Source organism: Molossus molossus, unplaced genomic scaffold (genome assembly GCF_014108415.1).
Source record: "Molossus molossus isolate mMolMol1 unplaced genomic scaffold, mMolMol1.p scaffold_m16_p_2, whole genome shotgun sequence".
Classification (NCBI taxonomy): domain Eukaryota; kingdom Metazoa; phylum Chordata; class Mammalia; order Chiroptera; family Molossidae; genus Molossus; species Molossus molossus.
In genome coordinates this window covers 119,297,030-119,322,867 of record NW_023425355.1, presented here as the reverse complement: position 1 = coordinate 119,322,867, position 25,838 = coordinate 119,297,030, and the positions used below count along the sequence as shown (strand labels likewise).

The following is a 25,838-nucleotide window of genomic DNA, read 5'->3' as shown; positions in this document are numbered from 1 at the left end:
GAGCAGGAGGGAGAGAGAGAGGAAGAGAGAGAAAGATCAGTGTGAGAGAGACACATCGACTGGCTGCCACCCACACAACCCCAACCAGGCCTGGGGACAAACTGCAACCGAGGTATGTGCCCTTAGCGGGAATTAAACCTGGAACTCTCTGGTCCATGGGCCAACACTCTAACCGCTGAGCCAAACTGGCCAGGGCCACAATGCATTTTTATAGTATATCTATATACAAAAAAAAAAAACTATAATCAGCTTTAAAATAATATATACCCGATGTTCATTGTATTCAACATTGAGGAAGGGGCAGTATTTTTGAGTTGTAAAAGGGGGACAATCGTCAGTTCTCTGTACTGTTAGAATGTCTTGCAACAACTATATATGCACGATGATGTTAGTAATTCAAATATTTAAATAAGCCTAAAAACAGGAACAGGAGCTGTGTTTTAACCAGAAAAAGTTACTGCTGAATGATGTAACAGACAAAGCCTGAAATATGAACAGCTTAATATAATAAAAGTTTGTTTCTCCATGTGGCTTGGTAGACATTCTGTACTAATGGTTGACACAGGGGTCCTGGCTGCTTGCTTCTTGTAGGTTCACTCTATTATCACATGATTTTCATGTTTACTGATTGATGTGAGAAAAAAATACAAACAGTGTTAAACTGCATGTCTAATGTTTTGGCCTGGAAATGACAAATACTGCTTCTGCTCACAGACCAATGGCAAGGGCTGGCCCCAGGATCTTTTCTAACTACAAATTCACTTGGTACTATAGTTTCCCCATGGGCCCAGGAAGGAAAGGAAGACAGGGTGTGAAGGAACACTTGCAGTCTCCCCCATAAATTGTTATATATAGGTGCTCAATGGAGTATTGATGTTAGAATATTTGTGACAAACACTCTCTTTATGTCCTTGTACAGTTCCTGAGGAAGCCAAATTTCCTTGAGGTTCTCCAACTTTTTTGAGATACTATTATATGATAGTTATTTCCAAACACAGGCTCATGTCCAGTTTTCAAAAGGATCCTGTAAAATACCAGCTGGAGAGTTTGACCTTCTTCAATCCATAGTACCTTTCTGCATTGACCCAAGCAAAAACTTGTAAAATCTGAATAGAATAAGAAGTACCCTTCTTTTTGGTGCCTGGACAAAATCTATGAGTTTCAGCCACTTTCCAGATGACGAAACACGTGTATAGGTGCCTTTAGGCACAAGGAAAAATTAGGATTTCCACCTGGGTCATGTAATTAGACATGAGGTTGTAGAAGGTCAATGAATTATTTTTAATCTTGCTGACCAAAGATGGCATGTCTGTCAATAAGTGATTTTGTGTGTGTGTGTTCCGGGAAAGGTACCAGAGATTTTAGGAAATAGCTCCTTAGTAGATGTTTCCCAAGCAATGATTTCATTGTTCTTGGATCCTTCCTCAACTTGGTCATTAACCATATAGGTAATCTCATAGGTGTATGCTCAGTGGCCAGTCTCAAAAAAACAAAACAGCTCCTTAAATTTTAATGCAAAGTATCAGGGTGTTTTCAAAACTCCCTCTCCAACTTCAGTTTTATATCCCGGAAATTAGTAAGTTCTATGATGTATCAGACTACAGTCACTAGCTCTTAGGGAAAACACCTTGAGAATGTGGTGGAAATGGCAAGTGAGTGGTCAGGTTTAAATTTCAATATCAAAGTTACCTTTTATGTAAAACAGGATGTTGCTATCACAGGGGTAGATGGTGAAGGTTGGGGCCACTAGGGAGTTGGAATGCTCTAAGTCAGAAAGAGGAAAGGTGATTTGGGGCCTGTTTCTTCCACAGCAAGGTGCAGCTTTCAGAGGAAGAGTAAAGAGTTAGTGGCCAGATCAGGTTCCAGTTTGGACAAGAGGGCACACTGGGGAAGAGCTAGGAATAGGGTGCTATAATGCAGAGAGCTGGAGCTAGACAAAAATGCCTGTCTTTAGGTAGAGTCAGTTCTCAAGGAACCCTGGGACTTAGGGGTAGACATCCCTACTTAAATGAAGCCCACAGACAATGGCTAAATTGTGTTTCTTCTTTCAACCTTCCTTCTTTCAACGAGGCATTCACGAATAGTGAGAAGGGAAATAAATGAGGAGACTGAAGGTCTGACTCAAGCTCAGAAGAATGAACAGAATGGGCTCTAGAAAAATTCAGAGAATAGGTCTAGTTCCAGCTCTGACACATACTAGACATGTGAAATTGGGGACAAGCACAAGCTCTTTGAGCCTGATAATCTTCATATGTGAATTTTGTGTGATAAGCCCTGTCTTTCTAGGACTGTTAAATGTGTTGAAGTTTATGAGGCACATGACACAAGTGCCTGACATGTTTTAAAAGTTCAATGAATGAGAATTTTTATTATGATTATGTTGATCCCCGACCCCACCACCCTCATCTGTGTATATGTGTGTGAGTGTTTTCTACATCTAGGTTTTCTTAGAAAACATAAGTGCTATAGGGCATTGGTATTCCAAACACAATCCTCAGCAAGTAAAACTGTAAAATCTTCCACTCAGAGTTTATGTTCTTTAATTTGAGTGTGGGAATGTCCTCCCCAGCAGCATGGAACTGAAATCTCCTATAATTTGTGTTAAGGATCAACTCTTCACCTCCCTCCAAGCTGCCCTTTGTAAGGGATCAGAATATATCCCCCCCTCCAATATGTCACTTTGTCATATTGTTTATTTTGTATTAAAGGTACCTAAGAAACAGCTGGTGCAAGAGGGACACTCTTACCCTTCTTTGTACTCCTGAAAGCAAGAAATAAATCTCCCATGTGAAAGTTGCCCTCCCTATTCCAAAAAGATAGAAGTTATCCCTATCAGTGGAGAGAGGGGATTTAAAACCTAGATGGTTATATAAACAAGCCTTATTTCATCTTCACCAATTTACTACCCTAATCCCAAACCCCTGTACCTATCAATTCTTCACAAATTTATTATTTGCCTAAAATATATAAGCATTTCCTGCTTTAGTCACTTCTTTGAGTCTCGTATTTTTGTGTGACTCCCATACCTACATAATGATATTTATTTCTCTCTTATTAATTTTTTTATACAATGGGGATTTATAGCCAAGATACTAGGATAGAGGTAAAATTATTTTTCCTATATCTCCCATTACAACTTTCCAGGGTTTTTTAAAAAAAACCCTCTCCCAAAGATTGATTTTAGAGAGGAGGAGGAAGAGGAGAAGGAGGAGAGAGAGAGAGATTGATTTCCTCTTGCATATGCCCCAAATGGGGACCGAATCCACAACCTAGGTATGTGTTCTGACCAGGAATAGCACCTGAAACCTTTCAGGTGTAAGAGATGACACTCCAACCAACTGAGTCACACTGGCCAGGGCATAGCATCCCCCTCTTTCATTCTTTTTACCCCTACTAAAAATTTAGCCTTTGTTAATTGTTTGCCAAATTACAATGAATAAAGCTTACTTAAATTTTCCTTGGAATGAAGAGGACACTGACTACTAGGCCATGGCAGAGTGCCAGGCCGGTGGTTTCTGGGTGTTTAATCTTCAGGGAGTATCATCTCTATTTCTCAGAAACTCCTTACAGATGATGTATATCAATGAAACAACTACTTTGTGCACTGAATCCCACTGCACCAGCACAGAAATGCAGGGTACCTTCTATTCCAGTACCAGGTGAGAATTTGCCTCTGGTTTACTTGGGATCCAAAAATAAATAAGAGTTAACAGCAGTTTTACACTATAGGCTTTGGGTTTCAACTTTGAGACACACTGTCTAGATTGCTCCCTGCTCATTATGCCCTCAGCCAGTTTAATGTAAAATTAACTACCACTGAAGGACTTGAAGTTTCCTAAGGCTCCAAACTGCCATGCCTAACAGCATTAACACTTAGACAGTCTCATATGAACTTTCCACCTATCTATTCACAGCTTCATTTTACTTCTCCTTTGGATATTAGAAGATCGCATGTCCTTAAAAGATTATTGCTTCTCTATGTTATAATTCCTTAAATCCTACCATTCCCAGTACTGGTGCAGTGCTTGCTAAAAGGCAGGTGTTTAATGAAGTTTCTGAGGGGAAAATGAGCTAGAGAACATGAGGTCTAATTAAGATTTATTTCTTCTACATTTTTGAATGAACTTGGAAAATACATGTATGTATCACTAAATTTTACACAGCAAGAACTAAAAAGTCAAGATTTGAATATCATTTAGATTTCCTTCTCTATTGATCCCTTCTTTTTTTTTTATCCTCACCTGACAATACTTTTCTATTTATTTTCAGATACAGTGCGAGAGAGACAGAGAGGGAGAGAGAGAAACATCGATGTGAGAGGGAAACATCGACTGGTTGCCACCCACACGACCCCAACCAGGGCCAGGGACAAACCACAACTGAGGTATGTGACCTTGACCGGAATTGAACCCACAACTCATCGGTCCATGGGCCAACACTCTACCTGCTGAGCCAAACTGGCCAGGGCAATCCAAACTTCTTAAAGCTCATTTATTTTACATTTCCAGGGACATGGCTATAGCAATGCCAAGTTGCCTTTTTCCACATGACAACATAAGATGGATGGTTGATTTCACATTTTGTTTTCCAAAACAACAAAAATTCTTACAACAAAAGCTCCTTAGAACATTACATGGGTAACCAACTATCATTAATGAATTTAGAGATTTTGAAGCTAATTAAATATATACTAAAAATATATATATATATTTGAGTAATACATATGTCAACAAATAAAAGAATAAATTTTCAAGTTACACATATCAAAGAGGAACACAGACATATATACTGTATTCCTTTCAGCCCCATGCAGACCTAAATTCTATGAACACAAACTGCTTCTTCAAACAAAGTAAGAATAAACTAACTATCCCTGACTTCCCTAGGTATGGGAGGAGCTGCCAGGATTGGCCTTAGAACTGGCAGTGGCCACAGAAGTTGAGATATCCCTGGCTGAAATTCTGGCTCAGATGCTCTCTTCTTAATCTTGCAATGCATCTTCATACTGAGATGGGAAACAACTTGGGTCAGTCCCATGAACCTTGGCCATGAATTCTAGGACTTGCATCTTAGTGGTTTCGGCATGGGCTTTCGGGCCCCACAGAAATTCGAATTTTGCAGGATCACTGTTGGCCACCTGCTGGTACATCAGGTATTCTTCCTTCACAAAATATTTAGTGATGAGCTTCCTGGGCTCTCCAAAGATGTAGTGCTTCTTCCCAGGATATAAACTCATCGCACTCAGAACTTCCCAGATTTCCTCTTCAGTGGCACGGTTGCCTTTCATGAAGATCACACCCAGGATAAGTATCAGGATGCCAGTCTTAGGCACACCAAATTCACCATGCAGCATCCCATCATAGGTAAGGCCTAGTTTGATGAAGACGGCATAGCAGTGGTTAGTGGGATCCACTTCCTTCACATCAAAGCCAAAGATTATCTCCATGCATATAGAGGCTCTCAGGAAGATCTCAATGAAGTGGTCTTGGTACTTTTTGGTGATAATCTTCAATATGTCAGCCTTGGTTATTGGCTCTTTCATTTGATACTTGAACAGCAAAAAATTCACCAATGAAGCCACATTTTCATCTAGAGCATCTGTGGACACATTCATGGGGTCTGGAACTGCCACTGAGGTGCCACTCTCTTCCTTTTGGCTACTGGAGCTCTCAGAGGATTCACTTGATGAGGTGACTGTGGTGACAACTAAGGTGGAGCAGAAACTCTGAGGACTCTCAGAGGAACTTGGGATACCAGCATCAAGAGCCTCCTTCAAATTGCCAGGCATTGGAGGATGGGAGAAGAGACAGGCCTCCTCCACAACCTCAGATTCCTGTGCAACCTCCAGGCCCTGGTTTTCACTGTGGGTCTGAAGGGGTTGATCAGGTGAGCACTGTGGATTCTTCTTTTGAAAAGACATGACGACTCTTGGAGGTGACCGTAATCAGGAGTTTCAACAGGAATGCAATAGAAAATCACTGCCTAAGGGAAAGAAGGAAGATGTGAGTGGCCACAGCTGCTAAGCTCAACTGTGGTGGCTCTGATAAAAGCTGCCTCCAATGGACCTCTGCTGACAACAGTGCTACAGGACCTCACAGATCACCTGAACTCCTGGTTGCTGTGTCCCCCAGGGGCATGAAAGAAACACTCAATGTTCCTCAGGGTACAGCTGGTTAAGCCAGGCTAGAATTCTCAGGGATGACATCAGGAAGGTTTGGCTGGGCTCTGTAGAGCCATTTGTATTCTGAGGACTGTGGCCCTCACTCAGGTTCAATACCAAGGTATTCCATAGGGCCAGTGTCATCTCCCTCATGCTAAATATGCTTTCCCCTAAGACCAACACACATCTCCTTTCAGTCCTTATTCTGTGTCTCCCTAAGGAATCCTGCACTGCCTATTCACTCTGTCCACTGCTGATCTCAACTTGGCCCCTTCAGACCTAAACTGCCATCTCCCCAGACCCTAGTGTTTGAAGAGAGGTGTTAAGACTACCAGTCATCCACACAAACAAATAAAACAGAAACAGACTTACAGGTACAGGTAAAGGACTGATGGTTACCAGTGGGGAAGGAGGTTTGGGAACAGGGTGAAAAGGTGAAGAAATTGAGAAGTACAGATTGGTAGTTAGAAATGATCACAGGGTTGCAACAGCAAAGGAAAAAGAGTCAATAATATTCCAATATCTATGTATGGCGCCAGGTGGGTACTGTAAATTTCAGGGAGAGGGAACACTCTGTAAAGTATATGATTGTCTAACTGCTATGCTTTACACCTGAAACTAATACACAAAATACTGAATGTAAAGCATAATTAAAATAAATAAATAAGCATGCTGGGGGATTCACAGTGAGAAATGAGAGCAATGTGATGATGGAACCAGATATTAATGATGCTGCCACAAGCCAGGGGATGCCAGCAGCTATTGGAAGCTGGAAATGACAAGTAACCGATTCTCTCCTGGAGCCTCCAGAACAAACCAGCCCTGTAGACATCTTGATATGAGCCTGTGAGACTCATTTCAGACTTTGGCTTCTATAAGCCACCAAGTTTGTGTTGATTAGTTATAGCAGCAATATGAACTTTCTTACCATTGTTAAAAATTACTTCTGAAAAATTGAAAAATCTTTACTGTCATACAGATATAACAGTAAACACAAGCTAGAGATTTTATTTAACTCATGAGAAAAACAAGCTGATGTTTTAACTGGTTCAAAAAAAAGAAGTTGCATAATACAAATTTATACAGAATAAAGAATGTTGAAAGGAACCTACAAAAGAAGCCCAATTTTTTTTTTTTTTTCATTCCACTGAGGGAGTAAGGAAAGTCATCCAGCTTCTAACAGATGGGACAAATTTCCATGTCTATCAGGTTCCATGTAGGGTGTTAGTGTTGAAAAATATCTGCCAGGGGACTCAGGCCTAAGCTGGTTTGTAGAGAGAGCTCACTGCACAGAAGTTCTCAACCTGTGGGTCGCGACCCCTGTGGGGGTCGAATGACCCTTTCACAGGGGTCGCCTAAGACCATCAGAAAACATATTCCCGATGGTCTTCGGAACTGAGACACCGCTCCTCTGTCTCCAGGCGGGTCCACCCACATGCAGATACGCCCACATACAACATGAGGAACTGTATTAAAGGTTCCCGGCATTAGGAAAGTTGAGAACCACTAAGGGCCAGTCTAAGAATAGCTAGGAATTGGGATTTCACTGTAGACTGCTGTGGGCCAGAGCTGGTCCACAGGAAGTGGCCCATTGAACGGCAGAGAAACTTCCCAGAGAATGAGTACCCTGGACCACTCACAAGCTAATCTGACAATTGCACATACACCCATATATAAGTAACAAAAATGAGGTGAAATGGTGAGGAAAATGCTTAAGCTTTGATTTGCTATTTATTGTTCTACAACTTGCTTTTCTCACTTAACAATATACCTCTGTTGTTGTCGATGGGTATAAATCTACCTCTTCCTCTTAGTAGTTGCAAAGTATTCCACTATACAGATGTGGTACAATTTCATTTACTATTTGCTTACTGATGGACAATTAGGTTGTTTCATAATTTTCACTACAATAAAAAAATATAATGTCATATGTCAATTATACTTCAATAAAAGACTTGTAGTATGCATTCTTTTAATTTATTTATAAACAATATAGAGGGGATAAATAGTGATGAAAATATAAAATCAAATTAAATTAAAAATTTTTTAATTAGCCTTGGCCGGTTTGGCTCAGCGGTTAGAGCGTCGGCCTGCGGTCCTGAGAGACCCGGGTTCGGTTCCCGCTAAGGGCGTGTACCTTGGTTGCAGTTTATCCCCAGCCCTGGTTGGTCGTGCGGGTGGCGGCCACTCGATATGTCCCTTTCACGTCGATGTTTCTCTCTCTCTTCCTCTCTCCCCCTCCCACTCTACCTGAACAAAAAATAGAAAAATGTCCTCAGGTGAGGATAAAAAAAAAAAAAAATTAATTAAAAAAATAAAAAAAATGTATATGCATAGAGAAAATTTTGGAAGGGTATATAGCAAAGTATTTATTCTAGTTGTCTTTGGAGATGGGTATTTTGGAGAATGTTCTCTTTCTACATTATTCATAGCTACACTTTTAAATTGTTTTTTATAAGCATGTATCATTTTTTTATAATCAGGAAATACAAAAAAATTTTGATATTGAAAACAAGTACAACTTAATTAAAATTGTAAATGGCAAAAAAAGAAAAAAGAAAAAGACTACTAGTCATGCTTGTCTCAAACCTTCCGGGGGTGACTACAGGGGCAGCATAGGTTCCATGGCGTCCCATCTTTACTGAAGTGGACCGTCAGGTCTTTGCCCAAACAAGGTCTACACCTTGAAACTTGACAGTATATGAGACTCCTCCCCTCTGCTAACCTGATGTCCCTCTCACACACTAAGAAGTTTTGTCCCTGTGACCACTGAGGATGAATTAAGGGGCTGTCACATCCAGTTTCCCAAGAGTGACAGCAGGACGGGCCTCTGTTGAGAACATTCTGTTCTAGAGTGGGTGTCCCCATCAGCCTCACTTAGGGTCCTTCCCATGACTAATCATAGGTACTGAGATCAGACATCACTTCCACAGAACACTCATCTTCAACCATAGTTCAAAGAGCAGGATGTAAGGAGATATTTCAGCCTTGCAGCTCTGCCCAGAGATGACAGCAGAGCTCAGCGGACTTATTTTGGCTCCTGACTTATGGGATGGATGGTTTTCTCAGCTCTGCTCAAGGTCTTTACTTTAGCTACTGGTCAGTCCTCAACCCCCAGCTTCTGAAACCTAAAGCCGCCTCTGTTGGAAAAGGCTTATTCTTGTTGGGTCACTGAGAAGAAAGAAATGAGGTGATCTTGTCTTGGGGGCTTCTCTTGGAAGTCTGGCATGGCCTGGGGTTTCTCCTTTTGTCCCCAGGTTGCCCATCCCACTAAGGCCTCCCTTCCCAGAGTGACTGGTTGTCTCACCTGACTATAAAGGCTGGGACCTCCTAGGTGTTCCCTGGGACCAGTGGAACAAACACCCTTTTGTGTGGTGAGTTAGCCCTTCCAACATAACTCAGTGACACCCGCCAGGGTGCAGGCCTCCTTCTGCTGAATAATCTGTTCAGAACAAACTCTTCACCCTCTGAGACCCAGAGGAGCGAGGGAAGGGTGAACTCGGGCTGCCATCCCCTCCCTGGGCCATCCAGGGCTGACAGCAGGGGAGGGCCGCCGTGGAGGCCGCTGCCACGGGCTGGGTAGTCCCAGTCCTCGTGTGCGCTCCTCAGATGGACACAGGGTGACAGGATGGCCAGGTGCCCACTGTCCTTTATGACCTCGGGCTCCACCTTCCACTCGAGGCCTGGTCTCTCTGAGAGTAGAATCGAGGGGACACTGCACGCGCAGGACAACCAGGGCTGAAAAACGGGACTCTACACCCGTCACACCCTCCGCCCGGGTTGGTGGAACCCTGAGAATTTCTGAGGTTCCCCCCAGAGCTCCCACAGGGCCTGAGGCTCCCTCCTTGCTGACCTGACATCGCCCAGCTCCGCCCAAAGCCGCACATTCGTCAGACTCCGGAGGCCAAAATCAGGCAGCCTAGGTAGGGGCCCAGCCTCAGGGAGGCCGCCAATGTGCGGGGAGGGTCGTCCCCTAACTCTATGTCCTCACTCAAGGGCCTTTTCATGATCACTGCTGGTCCATCTCACCCTCACCTCAACCCAATACCAAAGCCCACACCATCTCCTCTACCCCTCCCTCTCCTCCCCCACCCAACCCCAACTCCGTGCACCCTCAACTGCCGCCCCCTCAGCCAGTTCATCAATGATGCAGTGTGACGTAGGCCATCTCACAGCCCCGTAACGGTACTGCCAAGGAAGGTTTGGGGCTCCTGTCTGGTGCTTTCCCTCTTTTCTGTGATGGGAGTTGCTCTTAGCCCTCATTTCAAATCTCACCTGATACCGGCAACACTGGGGCTCTCCCCTCAGCTGTGCGGAATCCGCTGCCCTCAAATCAAAGTCCTGCCAGCCCCCAAGTCTGAAGGAGGAAGTCAAGGGGCGGGACATCCGGTAGCCCTGCCTGAGACATCAGGACTCAACCGTAGGGGCGGGGCTTTGCACCTACCTTAACCCCCCTCCCCCCACCCCGCGCTTTCTGCTCGGCGTCATAATGGAGGTGCTTGCTGGTCCCTGCTCACAGTCCTCCCTGTGAGGTCTCCCAGGCCCTGGAATTCCTCCCTCTGCCGAGCCAGTGTCGTGCCCCTGGTGCCAGCGTCCTCAGGTCCCCAGGATTCCTGAGGAGTCCCAGAGGGGAGGCCTTAGACTAGAGCTCTGCCTGGGCCTCTTAGGGCTGAAAGAGGGCGCTGGCCCATCTCTGTGTGACCCCCTCCTTCATTCTCCGGTGTTGGTCTCCGCTGTCCTCACTCATGGGCTTCTTTCTTTTTGGCTCCTTTCCCCTGACTTAAGGCTTCTTGGGAAATGCCACATCCCAGCGACCTCTTGATGAGTTTACTGACGCAATCCTTGCAGATTTTGGAGTAAGTCATGCCCCAGCCTTCGTGTCAAAGGATGAAGTCAGGGCACATGGAGGGCAGGGCTCAGGGCAGCTGGTCAGCTGTGGGACAAAAATCATGCCGACCTGTTCCTTCTCGTCAACATTCAGACTTAGTCTCATATACATTCTTGTCTAAAAAATTTTACTTTCTACAGGGAGGAACGGAGCTCATTTGAAAGCGGCTTGTTTTTAGAATATTAGACATTCCATATGTAGAAATTATATAGGCATTACAAATATATCTTTGCATTTTTCACAGTTCTCATTTTTTATTATTGCTCTGGCTATATTTTTCAGTTCAGTTTTGAATGGTGTAGTGGGCTAGGCTCAAATAGTCTTTTCTTGGGTCTTCTCATCTATCTAGTGTTTGTACCAAGGAAAGCTTGCTCATTAAAATGTGTGAAGTAATATCAAGTCTTTGTGATTTGGAAAAGCTTACCTAAGATGCTGATTAGTTTTTGCCTGATTATATGGTACAACTGGTTTCCAAACCGGATCTGATCAGGGAGCTTTTGGACTTAACTTTCACTTTTTTTTTTTTTTCTCTTTTTTTTTTTTTACCCTCACCGGAGGACATTTTTCTATTTTTTGTTCAGGTAGAGTGGGAGGGGGAGAGAGGAAGAGAGAGAGAAACATCGATGTGAAAGGGACACATCGAGTGGCTGCCACCCACACGACCAACCAGGGCCGGGGACAAACTGCAACCGAGGTACGTGCCCTTAGCGGGAACCGAACCCGGGTCTCTCGGGACCGCAGGCCGACGCTCTAACCGCTGAGCCAAACCGGCCAGGGCAACTTTCACTTTTTAATTGTCGATTACACTTTTCGATTTCCAATGGTCTGCCTTTGAAATTTATATTTTGTTAAAAAAAAAAATAGCATTTCACTTGGGTGTTTAAATTTGAAGGTATGATATTTATAATAAATCATTTTTATAGAAACTTTCAGACATATTCTCAGTCATATACTTTGAAATTGTGAGACATACACTATGTTTTCACAAATAGTACAGTGCACCCTATTTACCTGACACTCATTATAAGGGTTATCGATAGTTATAAGTAGAATCAGATAAAATCTGATATTTATGATGATTATCTGTTCTCAGTTATGGGTTGTGGATAGTAATTCTCTCATTTGATTTTAATTTATTTCTTGAAATTTTTCCATAGGTAGAAATATTTCCTTTTCTGTCCACTGCTTTATCCTGTTATTGTTGTAACATATTTCTTGTGTTCTCTTATATTTAAATCTCCTCTGCACCTATATTTTACACAAAAATATTTAACTAATATCATTTATTTCTGTTTCTTCATTTTGTAGTTGATAATACTTATAGAATTATTTGTCATATAGATCTTTTGTAGGAACTGGCTTTTGTTATTTAGTTCTACTGTCTTCTAATTTACATTTATCTTCATTATTTCTGATCTTTTTTGAACTTAAATTTCCATTCCTTCGCTCACATTTTTTTAAATGTTTGGATATTTTAAATATGTCCTTTGCTTTATAAGTCTGTTTAAAGCAGTTCTCAACCTGGAGGTCGAACGAGGGGTCGCCTAAGACATAACAGTAGCAAAATTACAGTTATGGAGTAGCAATGAAAATAATTTTATGGTTGGGGGTCAACACAACATGAGGAAGGTTGAGAACCACTGAAAGGCTATAAATGTATCTATGAATACCTTTTGATCTGGTTCATGTAACTGGTCCTGTAAAGCATATTTACTTATACATTTAAATTTTTACAATATATGTAAACACCACTGAGTGGAGAAAATTATCTTCCATAAGCTGTGAGGAGGAGGAAAATTATATATTTTTAGATGCAGTTCAAGGTCCAGGGGTGTTTTGCTGTTTTGTTTTTCTTGTTTGTTTTGTTACAAAATAAAGAGCCCAGGATTTTCACAGGAGGACCAGGATATATATGTGCAGTTGTCAGGTTTGTGTGGGTTTCACTGTGGCCACCATGGACTCATTCCTTCATACTGGCATTAGATGTGGTCATTTGAAATTTGTACTGTGGGGTTTTCTTTGAGACTAGTTTACAAACTACACAAGATAATCAATGTTAAGTCTTGTTTAGAAAAATATATTGTACAGCCCTGGCCGGGGTGGCTCAGTGGATAAAGCACTGGCATGTGTGGGAGGCAACCAATTGATGTGTCTCTCTCACATCAGTCTTTCTTTCTCTCTCTCCCTCCCTCTCTCCCTTCACTCTTTCGAAACAATTCAATGGAAAAAATATCCTTGGGTGAGGATTAACAAAAAAAATTATTGTACAGAAAAATGTAAGATTACCATTTCCTCACTTAGAGGCTTCTTCAGAGCCTTTTAAAAGACTGTATCAGCCCTGGCCGGTTTGGCTCAGCGGTTAGAGCGTCAGCCTGCGGTCCACAGAGACCGGGGTTCGGTTCCCGCTAAGGGCATGTACTTGGCTGCAGTTTGTCCCCGGCCCTGGTTGGGTTGGGTCATGTGGGTGGTGGCCACTCGATGTGTCCCTTTCACATCGATGTTTCTCTCTCTTCCTCTCTCTCCTTCCCGCTCGCTCCATCTGAGCAAAAAATGGAAAAATGTCCTCAGGTGAGGATAAAAAAAAAAAAAAAAAAAGACTGTATCATGCCCTGGCCGGTTTGGCTCAGTGGTTAGAGCGTTGGCCTGCGGTCTGGAGAGACCCGGGTTCGGTTCCCGCTAAGGGCACGTACCTCGGTTGCAGTTTGTCCCCGGCCCTGGTTGGATCGTGTGGGTGGCGACCACTCAATGTGTCCCTTCCACATCGATGTTTCTCTCTCTCTCTACCCCTCCCACTCTATCTGAACAAAATATCAAGAAATGTCCTCGGGTGAGGATTAAAAAAAAAAAAAAAGACCGTATCACATTTTCATAGTGGACATGCACCTTTTCTGTGGTGCACACAGCATGACTACACTTTTAAGGAGTTAATAACAGCTCTATTTTTTATTTGTTTTCAGGACACTGCATAGTTTTCAGTTCTTTGAGAAGGAGTGGACTCTTTGAAACCTCATACTCCTCCATCCTCTGGAGGGTGGTATGCATTAAAACTGTGGCTGAGGATCTGGGTTCTAGAAACATCTGGGCTCTCATCAAAGGGTTCTTGCCATGCCTGGGACCTGGGCCCCAGTTTGTTCCAAAGCAGGAGTGATGTGTTTTTCATTGGATGAAGGTGACCTTATGGTTTGTTCCCTCAACTTCCAGCTCTTTCCATAGTCTTCCCTTACATGTTATATAGTCCTACTATATATTCGTAGCTTTGATCAGCAAGTTTCAGGAGACCTCCTTCATCTGCATGACCACATACTGTGTTGTGGCACACTGGGGAGTGGAGCAGTTTGCTATTTTGTTTTGGTTGTTAACAATAGAAAATATATGAATACTAATGACAGAAAATGCTAGTGACAAGGTTGAGTTTTCTTTAAGAATTGAAAGACAATTTAAAAATAAAAATCAGGCCCTGGCCGGTTTGGCTCAGCGGTTAGAGCGTCGGCCTGCGGTCCTGAGAGACCCGGGTTCGGTTCCCGCTAAGGGCGCGTACCTCGGTTGCAGTTTGTCCCCGGCCCTGGTTGGTTGTGCGGGTGGCGGCCACTCGATGTGTTCCTTTCATGTCGATGTTTCTCTCTCTCTCTCTCTGTTCCTCTCTCTCCCTCCCACTCTACCTGAACAAAAAAATGGAAAAATGTCCTCGGGTGAGGATAAAAAAATAAATAAAAAATAAATAAAAAAAATAAAAATCAGTAGCCCTGGCTGGTTTGGCTCAGCGGTTAAAGCGTTGGCCCGCAGACCGGAGAGTCCCGAGTTCGGTTCCCGCTAAGGGCATGTACCTTGGTTGCAGTTTGTCCCCGGCCCCGGTTGGGGTTGTGAGGGTAGCAACCAGTCGATGGATCTCTCTCACATTTATGTTTCTCTCTCTCTTTCCTCCCGCTCTCTCTTCTGCTCTATCTGAAGATAAATGCAAAAAATGTCCTTGGGTGAGGATAGAAATAAATAATAATAATAAAATGAATAAATAAATAAAATAAAAATAAAAATCAGTAAATACAATTGGCCAACTGTAACAATTAGGGATTATCCAATGAGTTTAAATATATAAATCTAAGGCATTTAATGCAGGAAATTGGTTATGTAAGTGATGCAGAAACAAAAAGGGAAGAACCAGAAAAATCAACATTTAGCAACTTGTAAAAGTCACTGCCACATCTAAACCAATGGGGCAATTAGAGGAGAGGGTGCTATTGGAACCTAGAAGTTAAGGTGGACAGGATCTGAAACCATTGTGGGCTAATCTGATGGGGGCTAGAATTAAGGAAAGATGTAGCAATTGAAGCAGAAGCCACCTGACAGAGAGAGGGAGAAAAATTCTGGAAACTCCCATTCTTCTGGGGTCTAATTTCCTACTGAAGTGTCCTTTTGATTTAACTGGGTTGACATTCCAATGTTGGAAACCCCCTGAACTGGGTTTAAGACACTATGTCGAAGAGTACAGAGAATAGCTAGGATGAAGAATAAATCTGAGGACAAATAGGTCAAGGACTGGCATGTCACATCAACAAACTGAATGAAAAAAATCATCTAAACTGGCCCTGGCCAGTTTTGCTCAGCGGTTAGAGCATCGGTCTGCAGTCTAGAGAGACCCGGGTTCAGTTCCCACTAAGAGCACATACCTCAGTTGCAGTTTGTCCCCGGCCCTGGTTGGGTCGTGTGGGTGGCAGCTACTCGATGTGTCCCTTTCACATCGATGATTCTCTCTCTCTCCCTCCCACTCTATCTGAACAAAATATCAAAAAATGTCCTCGAGTGAGGATTAAAAAAAAATAATCTAAATTGATTGATAAGTGTTTCATAGAGTTGATCATCATTCATTCATGATAAAAGATAGGCTCTCAAAGTAGATAATGGGTATCTGCAAAAAAACAAACAAAAAAACCCTAGAATAAAAATCATTCTTCATGGGAAAACCTTGAAAGCTTTACTTTAATATTGAGAAGTAGACAAAAATGCCTGCTGTTACAATTCCTATTTTACATTTTAATAAAGATACTATATAGGAAAGTAGTTGGAAACAGAAGTAATCAAAGAGATATAAATCAGAAAATAAGAAACAATGTATAATTAAACGAATAAAGTGTATATGAGGAAAATTTAATAAGAAAAACTATTAAATCAATAAAAAACAATTTTAAATAAATTTCCTGGGAATGAGATCAATACACAAAAATTCAATTTTTCTGTAGCAACAGACAGTATGAAGATGAAAAATAAAAATAAACTTGTAAATTACCATAATAAATACCTGATTCTCAAAAATAAATACAATAAAATGTATAAGAACTTTATGGAAAATATTATACAGTTATTTTTTAATTGGAATTAATGAAGACCTAATTAAACAGAGAAATATTATGTTTTTAGGTAGAAGATTTAATATTGTAAACATGTTAATTCTCCCCAAATATAATTTATTAATGACTGTAATCTCTCCTCCTCAGTAAAGCCACATAATTTTTGTGAATATTTATGTATATGTGTATGTTTGTGTGACTCTTGACAAGGTAATTCTAAGAAAACACTATAGCAATAAAAGTTTATAGTATAGACATAGGCATAGACAAATAGACCAAAAGAACTGAATAACATGTTCCACAACAGATCAACTACACATAGTCTCCTGATTCATTAAACTTGTGATACTGCAAAGAAGTGGGAGGAAGAAAAGTTTTTAGTAAGAAATTACAGTGGAACTTTTTTTTTTCATCTTATTTTTTTCCCATCAACACACCCTCTTTCACCTCCACCCACCCCCTCCACCCCCGAAATCACCACACTGTTGTCCATGTCCATCAGTTATTTCTCTTTCTTTCTTTTTGGCTCAATCCCTCCATCCCCTCTCTAACCCCTGCCTCCCACCAGAGCTGTCTGCCTGCTGTCTATCTCTGCTCTATCTCTATTTTGCTTGTTAGTCTAGTTTGTTCATGAGATTCCACATATGAGTGAAATCATATGGTACTTGTTTTTCTTTGGCTTATTTCACTTAGCATAATGTTCTACAGGTTCATCCATGTTGTTGCAAAGCGTAGAATTTTCTTCCTTTTAACAGCCAAGTAGTATTCCATTATGTAAATATACTATAGCTGTTTTATCCATTCATCTATTGATGGACACTTGGGCTGCTCCCAAATCTTGGCTATTGTAAATAATGCTGCAATGAACAAAGGGCTGCATATATTCTTTCGAATTAGTGTTTCAAATTTCTTGGGACAAATTTCCAGAAGTGGAATTGCTGGGTCATAAGGCAGTTCCATCTCTAATTTTTTGAAGAACCTTCATACTGTTTTCCACAGTGGCTACATCAGTCTGCATTCCCACCAACAGTGCACGAGGGTTCCCTTTTCTCCACATCCCTGCCAACACTTATTTGCTGATTTATTGATGAGTTATTCCGACAGATATGAGGTGATATCTCATTGTGTTTTTAATTTGCATTTATCTGATGATCACTGACATTGAGCATCTTTTCATATGTCTGTATGTCCTTTTTGGAGAAGTGTCTACATTTTGATGTCCATATTAAACACAAAATGTAACTAAAACCCTCCCTCACACTTAACACAAATTCCAATTCCAAGTGGTTAGAAATCTACCTTTAATTTTTTTTTTTAATCCTCACCTGAGGACATTCCTCCATTGTTTGCTCAGATAGAGTGGGAGGGAGAGAGATAGAGAGAAACATCGACATGAAAGGGACACATCGAGTGGTTGCCACCCACATGACCCAACCAGGGCGGGGGACAAACTGCAACCAAGGCACGTGACTTTAGTAGGAACCAAACCCAGGTCTCTCTGGACTGCAGGCCGACGCTCCAACCGCTGAGCCAAACCGGCCAGGACTTAAATTTTTTACTTTAAAATGTTTCATACTTACATAAAAGAAGGGGATATTACTTTACTAGATTAAATTTTAAAAAATCACACCTACATTATGAAACTGGTTTATAAAAAATCAGCATTCATGCATGTTAAAAAGATATGTTATCAAACTAGATAAAAGATATTTACAAAAACCCGTCAGTAAACATTAAACTTAATATTGAATCACTGAGAGGTTGTACTTTAAAATTGGGAAGGAGAGGAGGCTGGCTGCTATCATCATTTCTATTCAATACTTTAATAAAGGTACTGCAGAGGGAAGTAATGGAAACATTAAAATCATAGGGACTGGGATTGGAAAATAAGAAACATAGCTAGTATCATTAACAGATTATTAGAACGCATATGAAGAAAATCTAATGATAATTTATCAAATCAGTAGAAGTATTTATAAAGGTTGCTAGGTATAATATGAATGTGTAAAAATATATTTTGTATCTGTGGCATCTACTTCTTGATGCTACAAGTGGCACTTATTAGATCAACACTAAGGCTGTTTGCATCAAAATGATATTTAAATATTGGGTTGAATGAACCACATGAAATTGCCAAGTTATATAAATGGCAATTTAATTTGATTCAGCTAATACATCTGTATGATGAACACACACACACAGACTTGCACGCACACATAAATACCATATTCCTCTCCACAGGCACAGGCACACATTACTGTCCTAATTCTATTTTCCATTTCTTCCAATTGCCAGATTGTAGGAAAGGAATCACATTCTGCTATAAAAGGAAAAGGCAAACATTTATTTTAATTAAAAAAAAACCATGAACATAAATCACTAAAAAAATTTTAAATTCACATTATCGAATAACCAATACAATGCAAATGACAGTTTTAAGCACCATAATTTCAAAGCTGAATGACATGGTGCATATATATAGCACATTAGAGAAAGTGTGTAAAGTCTCACCATTTATCCACCTCAGTCATTAATTGGTTAATAATAACTCAAATCTCACATATATCTTTCCCATCATTATTTAAGATAAGTGATCCTTATCCTTGTCTCTGAAATTATGTTAGAGTTTAAATTTTGAAGCTTTATAGTAAATATATGTGTTAAAGGGCTATTCAATGACAGTATTTAATTGCTTTCCAACACAGTATGAATTACTATAATGGCCTATTGAAATATGCTATGTACCATAAGATTGTGATATTATTTATATCATTTTGCTCTTAAGGATGGTTCTCTTCTTATATGCATCATGAAAGACAGATCTTGTGTTCAAAAAGGAGTTCAATTGAACATGGTTTCAATTCATAGAAACAGGGTCATGGCAAGAAGTAGGGCCAAGGCTCCAGAATGTGGTTGCTAGGAGCAGGTCTTTCTAAATGTTTTTTTAAATGTGTTTTTATTGATTTTTTTAAGAGAGAGGAAGGGAGAGAGATAGAAACATCGATGTCAGAGAGAAACATTGATTGGCAGCCTTCTGCACAGGGATCGAGCTTGCAACCCGGGCATGGGCATGGGCCCTGACCAGGAATTGAACCAGGACTTCGTAGTCCACTGGATGACACTCAATCCACTGAGCAACTCGGCCGGGCTAGGAGCAGGTCTTTATAGTCTTAAATGGTTTGTGTGTCTAAACTTTCTCCACAAGGCATCTAACCAAAAATTACATGTTGACATAACTGGCAGCTGGCTATGAAAGGTTAATGAAGAGTTCACTGCTAACAGTGCTGGATTCTTACACCACAAGTCTTTCTTTAAAATTTTTAAACATCTTATGTTAACCAATGACACCAGAAGTCTTTTTATTGGGATAAATAAGCCCAGGAATAAGAGAAGGAAAAGAAAACATGCTGGGTCAACACTTTGAAAATGCTTTATATTTTGAAATCCACTACCACCACCATCACCATTCAAAACAAATGCTTATTACTATCCATCTACTATTTAAGTAAAAATATAAAATCAGTAGAATCATTTTGAATAACTATGCTTGCTTCAGAGAAAATGGTTACAGAAAACAAACTTTGTTTAGCAAACACTTTAAAGCATATTGTACTATCCATATCTACTCAAAATATTTCTCAATTTAATAACTGGTAGCAAAAATATTCACATGAAAACTTACACACAAAGGATTAATTAATGTTTATTTAAATATGCAGTGCTGCCTGGCTGGTGTGGCTCAGTGGTTGAGCATCGATCCATGCACCAAGAGGTCGCCGGTTCAATTCCCGGTCAGGGCACATGCCCAGGTTGTGGGCCCAATCCCCGGTGGGGCGCATGCAGGAGGCAGCCAATTGATGTACTCTCTCATTGATGTTTCTATCTCTCTCTCTCTCTCTCTTCTTTCCTCTCTCTAAAAAACAAAAGTAAATAAAGAAAAAATATTAGAAAAAAAGAATATGCAGTGCTTACTGTAGATCGTGTATCTATGTTAGTTAGGACAATTGATGGGATAAGTGAAATTTAATTCTGGTGTGGTAATGTATGTTTATAATGGTAGGGTTTATCCATGGTGTTGTAAAACAAGACTGTCTCTTTCACAAGTCATTTGTTATGAGAAATTAAGTTCCAGAGTTTTAATTTTTTCATCTACATTATTTTCAAGAATCAAAGCAGGTGTAAATACAGGGTTCGGCAAAAGTAGGTTTACAGTTCTGAGTATATGAAACAAAGTTTATTCTTATATTATTTATTAATTATTGAATTAATGTCCATACAAACAACTGTAAACCTACTTTTGCTCCACCCTGTATTTTTGAGGATAATGTGACTCTCATTTATCTTTTAACATCCTTTTATTAGAGGGGATAAACGAGTAGACTTACAGCTACTTATTCTTCTAGGTGTTGTAGTAACTTAGATGATATGTTATCTATAGTTCATAACATCACTGTTATTTATGAAAATTAATAATTCTAGCAACTATATAGTAAATAATTTTATGCCTTAAAATAGGCTTTGGTTTAAGCTAAAACTACCTTAAATCTACAAAAATATGTTGCACATGTGAATGTCTCCCATTGATTTGCATCACAGCAGAGTAAGAGCAGAGAATTCTTTTTCAGATCACAGAAGAGATGTGTAGATATTCATCAGGTATAGAAATGTATATCCATTTAGCAATAACTTAAATTTATTTGTTATTTTCACATGAATAATTTCACTTGCTAGATACACAATAATCTGGTAAGATAAGAAGAAACTGAAACTTTTATAAAGCATTTAAGAAATCTGACCAATCTCTCTTAGAGCTTAAGTACTTAAAAACATTCCTTTTGATTAATATCTACCAAGATATATTTTCTTTTTAAGAGAGTGTTGCTAGAGGAAAATACTATAATCTATTGTTAACTAATTTCAAAATGTGGTTTCTAGGAATGAATTGTGGCAAAAAAAAAAGAAATTGCCAATCCCTACACATATATAAATTTATAAACATTTTTTTGCCTTTACAAAGATATATGAAAGTGACTATCATTACAAAGAGATACAAAGGCAAAATTTAAACTTTAAGTACTCACAAAAATATACAAGAGTACTAAATAGCACTGTCTTAATGTCCAAAGAGTAGAAATGTGATACATGGTAGATTGCTCTAGTACATGATTAGCTTTAAAATACCTAATAAAGCTGAATCTAAAAATTATTTGTAAACTATATGATATAAAGCTTTTCTTCTGTTTGCATCCTTACATCTTTAATGCTTAAACGCAAAGAATTTTGAGCAGAGGCAAAAGCCATTAACTATGTTATGTGAATCAACAGCTGCATCCTGCTGGTAACCAAAAGCTAAAACTCCCATTGTGATGGCATAAATTCATATGAACACAGTAAGCTCAGTTCCATTAAACTATTCCTTCAAATTTTTAATGTACTTTATTTTAAAGCAGCCATAATCTAAAACATAGACTAGGTAATATTTATAAGTTATTTCCATTTTATCTCAGAAGATTTTAGAATTTTTAAATGAACATAAAAAGAAGTCATAGTTATGCTTGAAATACCTCATATCAAACTATTTTATTCAGGAGGCTTTTATAAACAGACAGTAACACAGGTTAAGATCAGAGCTGGCCTTGCAATTTATTAAAGGAGGTCATCAATACTGTGTCATGATGGAACTCCTCTGATAGAAACCTTTATTAAAATGTATTTCCCCAACCATCTAGTCAGATGCCTGAAATCCCACCAAGAAAAGTATATTCTCCTTGATTAGAACAACACTAAAGAAGAATTTTTCTGATTATAAATTTGTAGCTTGAAGATTAAATTTTGATATCTAAACACGCGAACAGATATTAGAGATCAACTAGGCTATAATGAAATCACAATAGCAACTTGGGAAGCCAGAAGATGGTCTGGCATCACTTTCGGTAGGAATATGGTGGTAGAGGGTGAGATCACCTGGGCACTCCTGACCATACAGGAGTGGCTCAGAAGGAAGTAAAAAACAAAATTAACGAGAAATTATGATGTACTAAATCACAGAAGGTAGCCTTATCTCATTTAATTTTTCAAAGATAGATGCCTTTTTCAGAATATCCCCATTGGTGATTAGTCCAATGATAGGAAAATAGACAAACTTTGTATTACATTGTGTTGTTCTTTTCCAATAAGAGATCAGTGAAATTGATCTGAAATATCTCTGATCAGTGTCAATAAGACTTGCAATCGTAAAATGACCAACAAGTTTCCATCATCTTTGAAAATAGTTCCTGATCTCTGGGCTGCAGATACCCGAGGGGCATCAGAAACCTAGGAAGAGTTTAGGTTCTGTATTGCCTTATGTAAATCAAACAGTTTGACAAAAAATTTGCCTGCTGCTGTTTTAAAGACAATCTTAGGGATGTCAATGCATGCTCTAATAGTTAATAAAAAAGTTTTTCACATTAAAAAGTTGTTGAAGCCCGGCTGGTGTGGCTCAGTGGTTGAGCATCGACCCATTCACCAAGAGGTCACTGGTTAGATTCCTGGTCAGGGCACATGCCCAGGTTGTGGGCCCAATCCCCAGTGGAGGGCATGTAGGAGGTGGCCAATCGATGTTCTCTCTCATCAATGTTTCTATCTCTCTCTCCTTCTCCTTTCCCCCTCTCTAAAATCAATGAAGAAAAAAAAAATAAGAAAGTTGTAGAATTAATTTAGAGTAACTTTTGGTCATGTTTTCTCAAAAAGTAATAAAATGTAAGTACTCTCATGTAGAGGGTCTGGTACATGGTCTGAAGTTAGTTAAAAGAGTTTGCAATACTTGAAAAAGTATGAAATCACTGCTCTTCGGTTTGAATGTCATTTAGAATAGAGCACATCAGGAACCCATTAGTTTATGCAAGACTGAGATGAAGATTATTTAAAATGCATGGAAAACAGGTGTAGCATCAAGCCCAAAAGTAGAATTCTGTACTTTTTTTTTTTTTTTTTTTTTTTTTTGCATTTCAGCAGGGGAGAAATGAATTTAACTTCCTGTGGTTGATGCTTCTTTTTGTAGACTTTTCTCATAGTAACAAGAAATCACTATGTCTAGCAAATCACTGGAAAAGGTCAGATTTGAATGTTTACAAACATCCATGTGATAGCTACAAAATCCAGTTGGAGACTGACTTAGTTACAGGGAATAAAGTAGTCCCCTCCTCACACAGTCTACGACCCCCTGTGGATGCCTGAAACCTTAGATAGTACCAAACCACATATACTGCATACTATGTTTTTCCTGTACATACATATATATGATAACGTTTAATTTATAAATTTTGCAATTTCACAGATGTAAGATTGACTCTTACCTTAGCAATCTCAGGATATGATTTCTTTTTTCTCATTAAGTTGAGAACTTTCACTTTTTCACTTAAAGGGGACACTTTACGGCTTCTCTCTGGCATATCTGAATTGCCAGCATCACTACCCTTGTGCTTTGGGGCCAGTATTATGTAAAATAAGGGTGACTTGAATACAAGCACTGCAATACTGTGGCAGTCAATCTGGTAACAGACAGCTACCACGTGACTAATGGGCAGGAGTATATACAGCGTGAAGAGGCTGGACAAAAGGATGATTCATGTCCTGCATGGGATGGAGGTGGATGGAGAGATTTCATTATGATACTCAGAATGACACGCAATTTAGAACTTATGAATTGTTCATTTCTGAAATTCTCCATTTAATATTTTCACACCACAGTTGACCATGGGTAACTGAAACCATGGGAAGTAAAATTGTGGATAAGGCAGCTCTGTGGTGACTAGACTACACCTTATTTCAATTATAAAACAGAATTTAAGCTGTAATAATAGAGTCTATAGTAATAGTAATAATAATAACAACGTCATACATATAAAAAGCACTTACTACATACCAGGTCATATATTAAGCATTTTATATACTATAATCATCTCACTTAGTTTTTTCATTAATACTCCATATCTCCATATTACAAATGCAAAAATTGAGTCCAGCCGGTGTGGCTCAGTGGTTGAGCATCTACCCATGCACCACGAGGTCGCTGGTTTGATTACCAGTCAGGACACATACCCAGGTTGTGGGCCCGATTCCCAGTGGGGGGCATGTAGGAGGCAATCAATCGATGTTCTCTCTCATCGATGTTTCTATCTCTTCCTCTCACTTCCTCTCTAAAAATCAATAAAGGAAAAAAATGCAAAAATCCAGGTTTGAGGAGTTTTTAAGTAACCACCCCATAGTCATGCAGCTGGAAAGTGTTAGGGTCTGGATTTTGGGCCTAGTAGTCTGATTCCAGGGACAGTCCTCTATGGATGCACAGTAGAATATCCTAGGCAACTTTGAAAACATCTCCCTCCCACTTCCAGAGATTCATATTTAATTGTTCTGGAGTGGGGCCTGGATGTGTTATTATTTTAAGTTCTCTAGGGCATTTTAATGTGCAGAAAGAATTGAGAACTACTATAAAATAATGACTGTATTGTAATGTCTAAGATTATATAGTAGAACAATTCGTTTCAAATATATTATTTAGTGAGATTAAAAAAATAAATAAATAACTGAGCTGCCTTTCTGGGAAAAAGAAAGCCTTCAGTGCAAACTCAGATTTTTATATGAAAAATATCGGTACTGATTAAGTAGCGACAGCTATGTACACATTTTTTCAAGAGAGAGTAATTTAAGTGCATCATCTGTCCTCCTTCCCACCAGGACCTTGGTCAGCCTCAGAAGGCCAATGACCACTTTGACACTACTGCTCTCCACAGGGCCTGTCATCAACCTTTGCTCATACTTCAGATCTAACATCTGTTGCTGTGCTGCTAAAGCCAAAGCCCTTGCCTTGGCTTCATTAGTCAGTGGCAATTTGAGCTCCACATCCAGTACCTAAAGGAGCTCACACTGCAAATACAGAACTAGGTTTTCCTTCTTTAAATACTAAGGGAAGCAAAAGCATTGTCAACTGCACTGGTCATTTATGTCCTTGTCCTTATTATCCAGGATGGATTTGGGAGACATGAGACATAAAGCTGTAGTTATGGACTTCACTAAACAGAGTAAAATAAATGGGCAACACATTCCTAGTAGTTCAAATTTAGTGACTCAAGAGAATTAGAAAAAAGGCATTTCACTGATAATGTCAAATATGCATTGCAGTCAAATGGTTCTCTCAAAGAAACATCATCAATATGCTCAAAAACTTTAGTCACCATTATGCTTCTATTGCACATTAGAAGGCAAGGCAAGTAGAAATAAATGTAAGGAAACGTACCAAAGTCAGAGATTTTAACAATTATATATATAAAAAAATCTGGACTTAGATAAGGAGAAACTTTATTCAAAACAGTATTGAAATAGGGAAAATGCAATGACTTTAGGATCTGAACACTTCTCACAAACTTAAAAATGTCTTTCTTGTATAAGGGATAAGCTAGGCTAGCAG

The 25,838-nt window shown here is 39.7% G+C and overlaps 1 protein-coding gene across 1 annotated transcript; it reads right to left on the bottom strand.

Annotated features, from left to right (window-relative positions):
* Positions 1–4,882: 4,882 nt before the first annotated feature.
* LOC118635481 (melanoma-associated antigen B16-like) lies at positions 4,883–5,920 on the bottom strand. Its single transcript, XM_036270146.1, is given in 1 exon segment — positions 4,883–5,920. A coding segment is annotated over 1 exon segment (1,038 nt).
* Between the last annotated feature and the right edge of the window lie 19,918 nt (positions 5,921–25,838).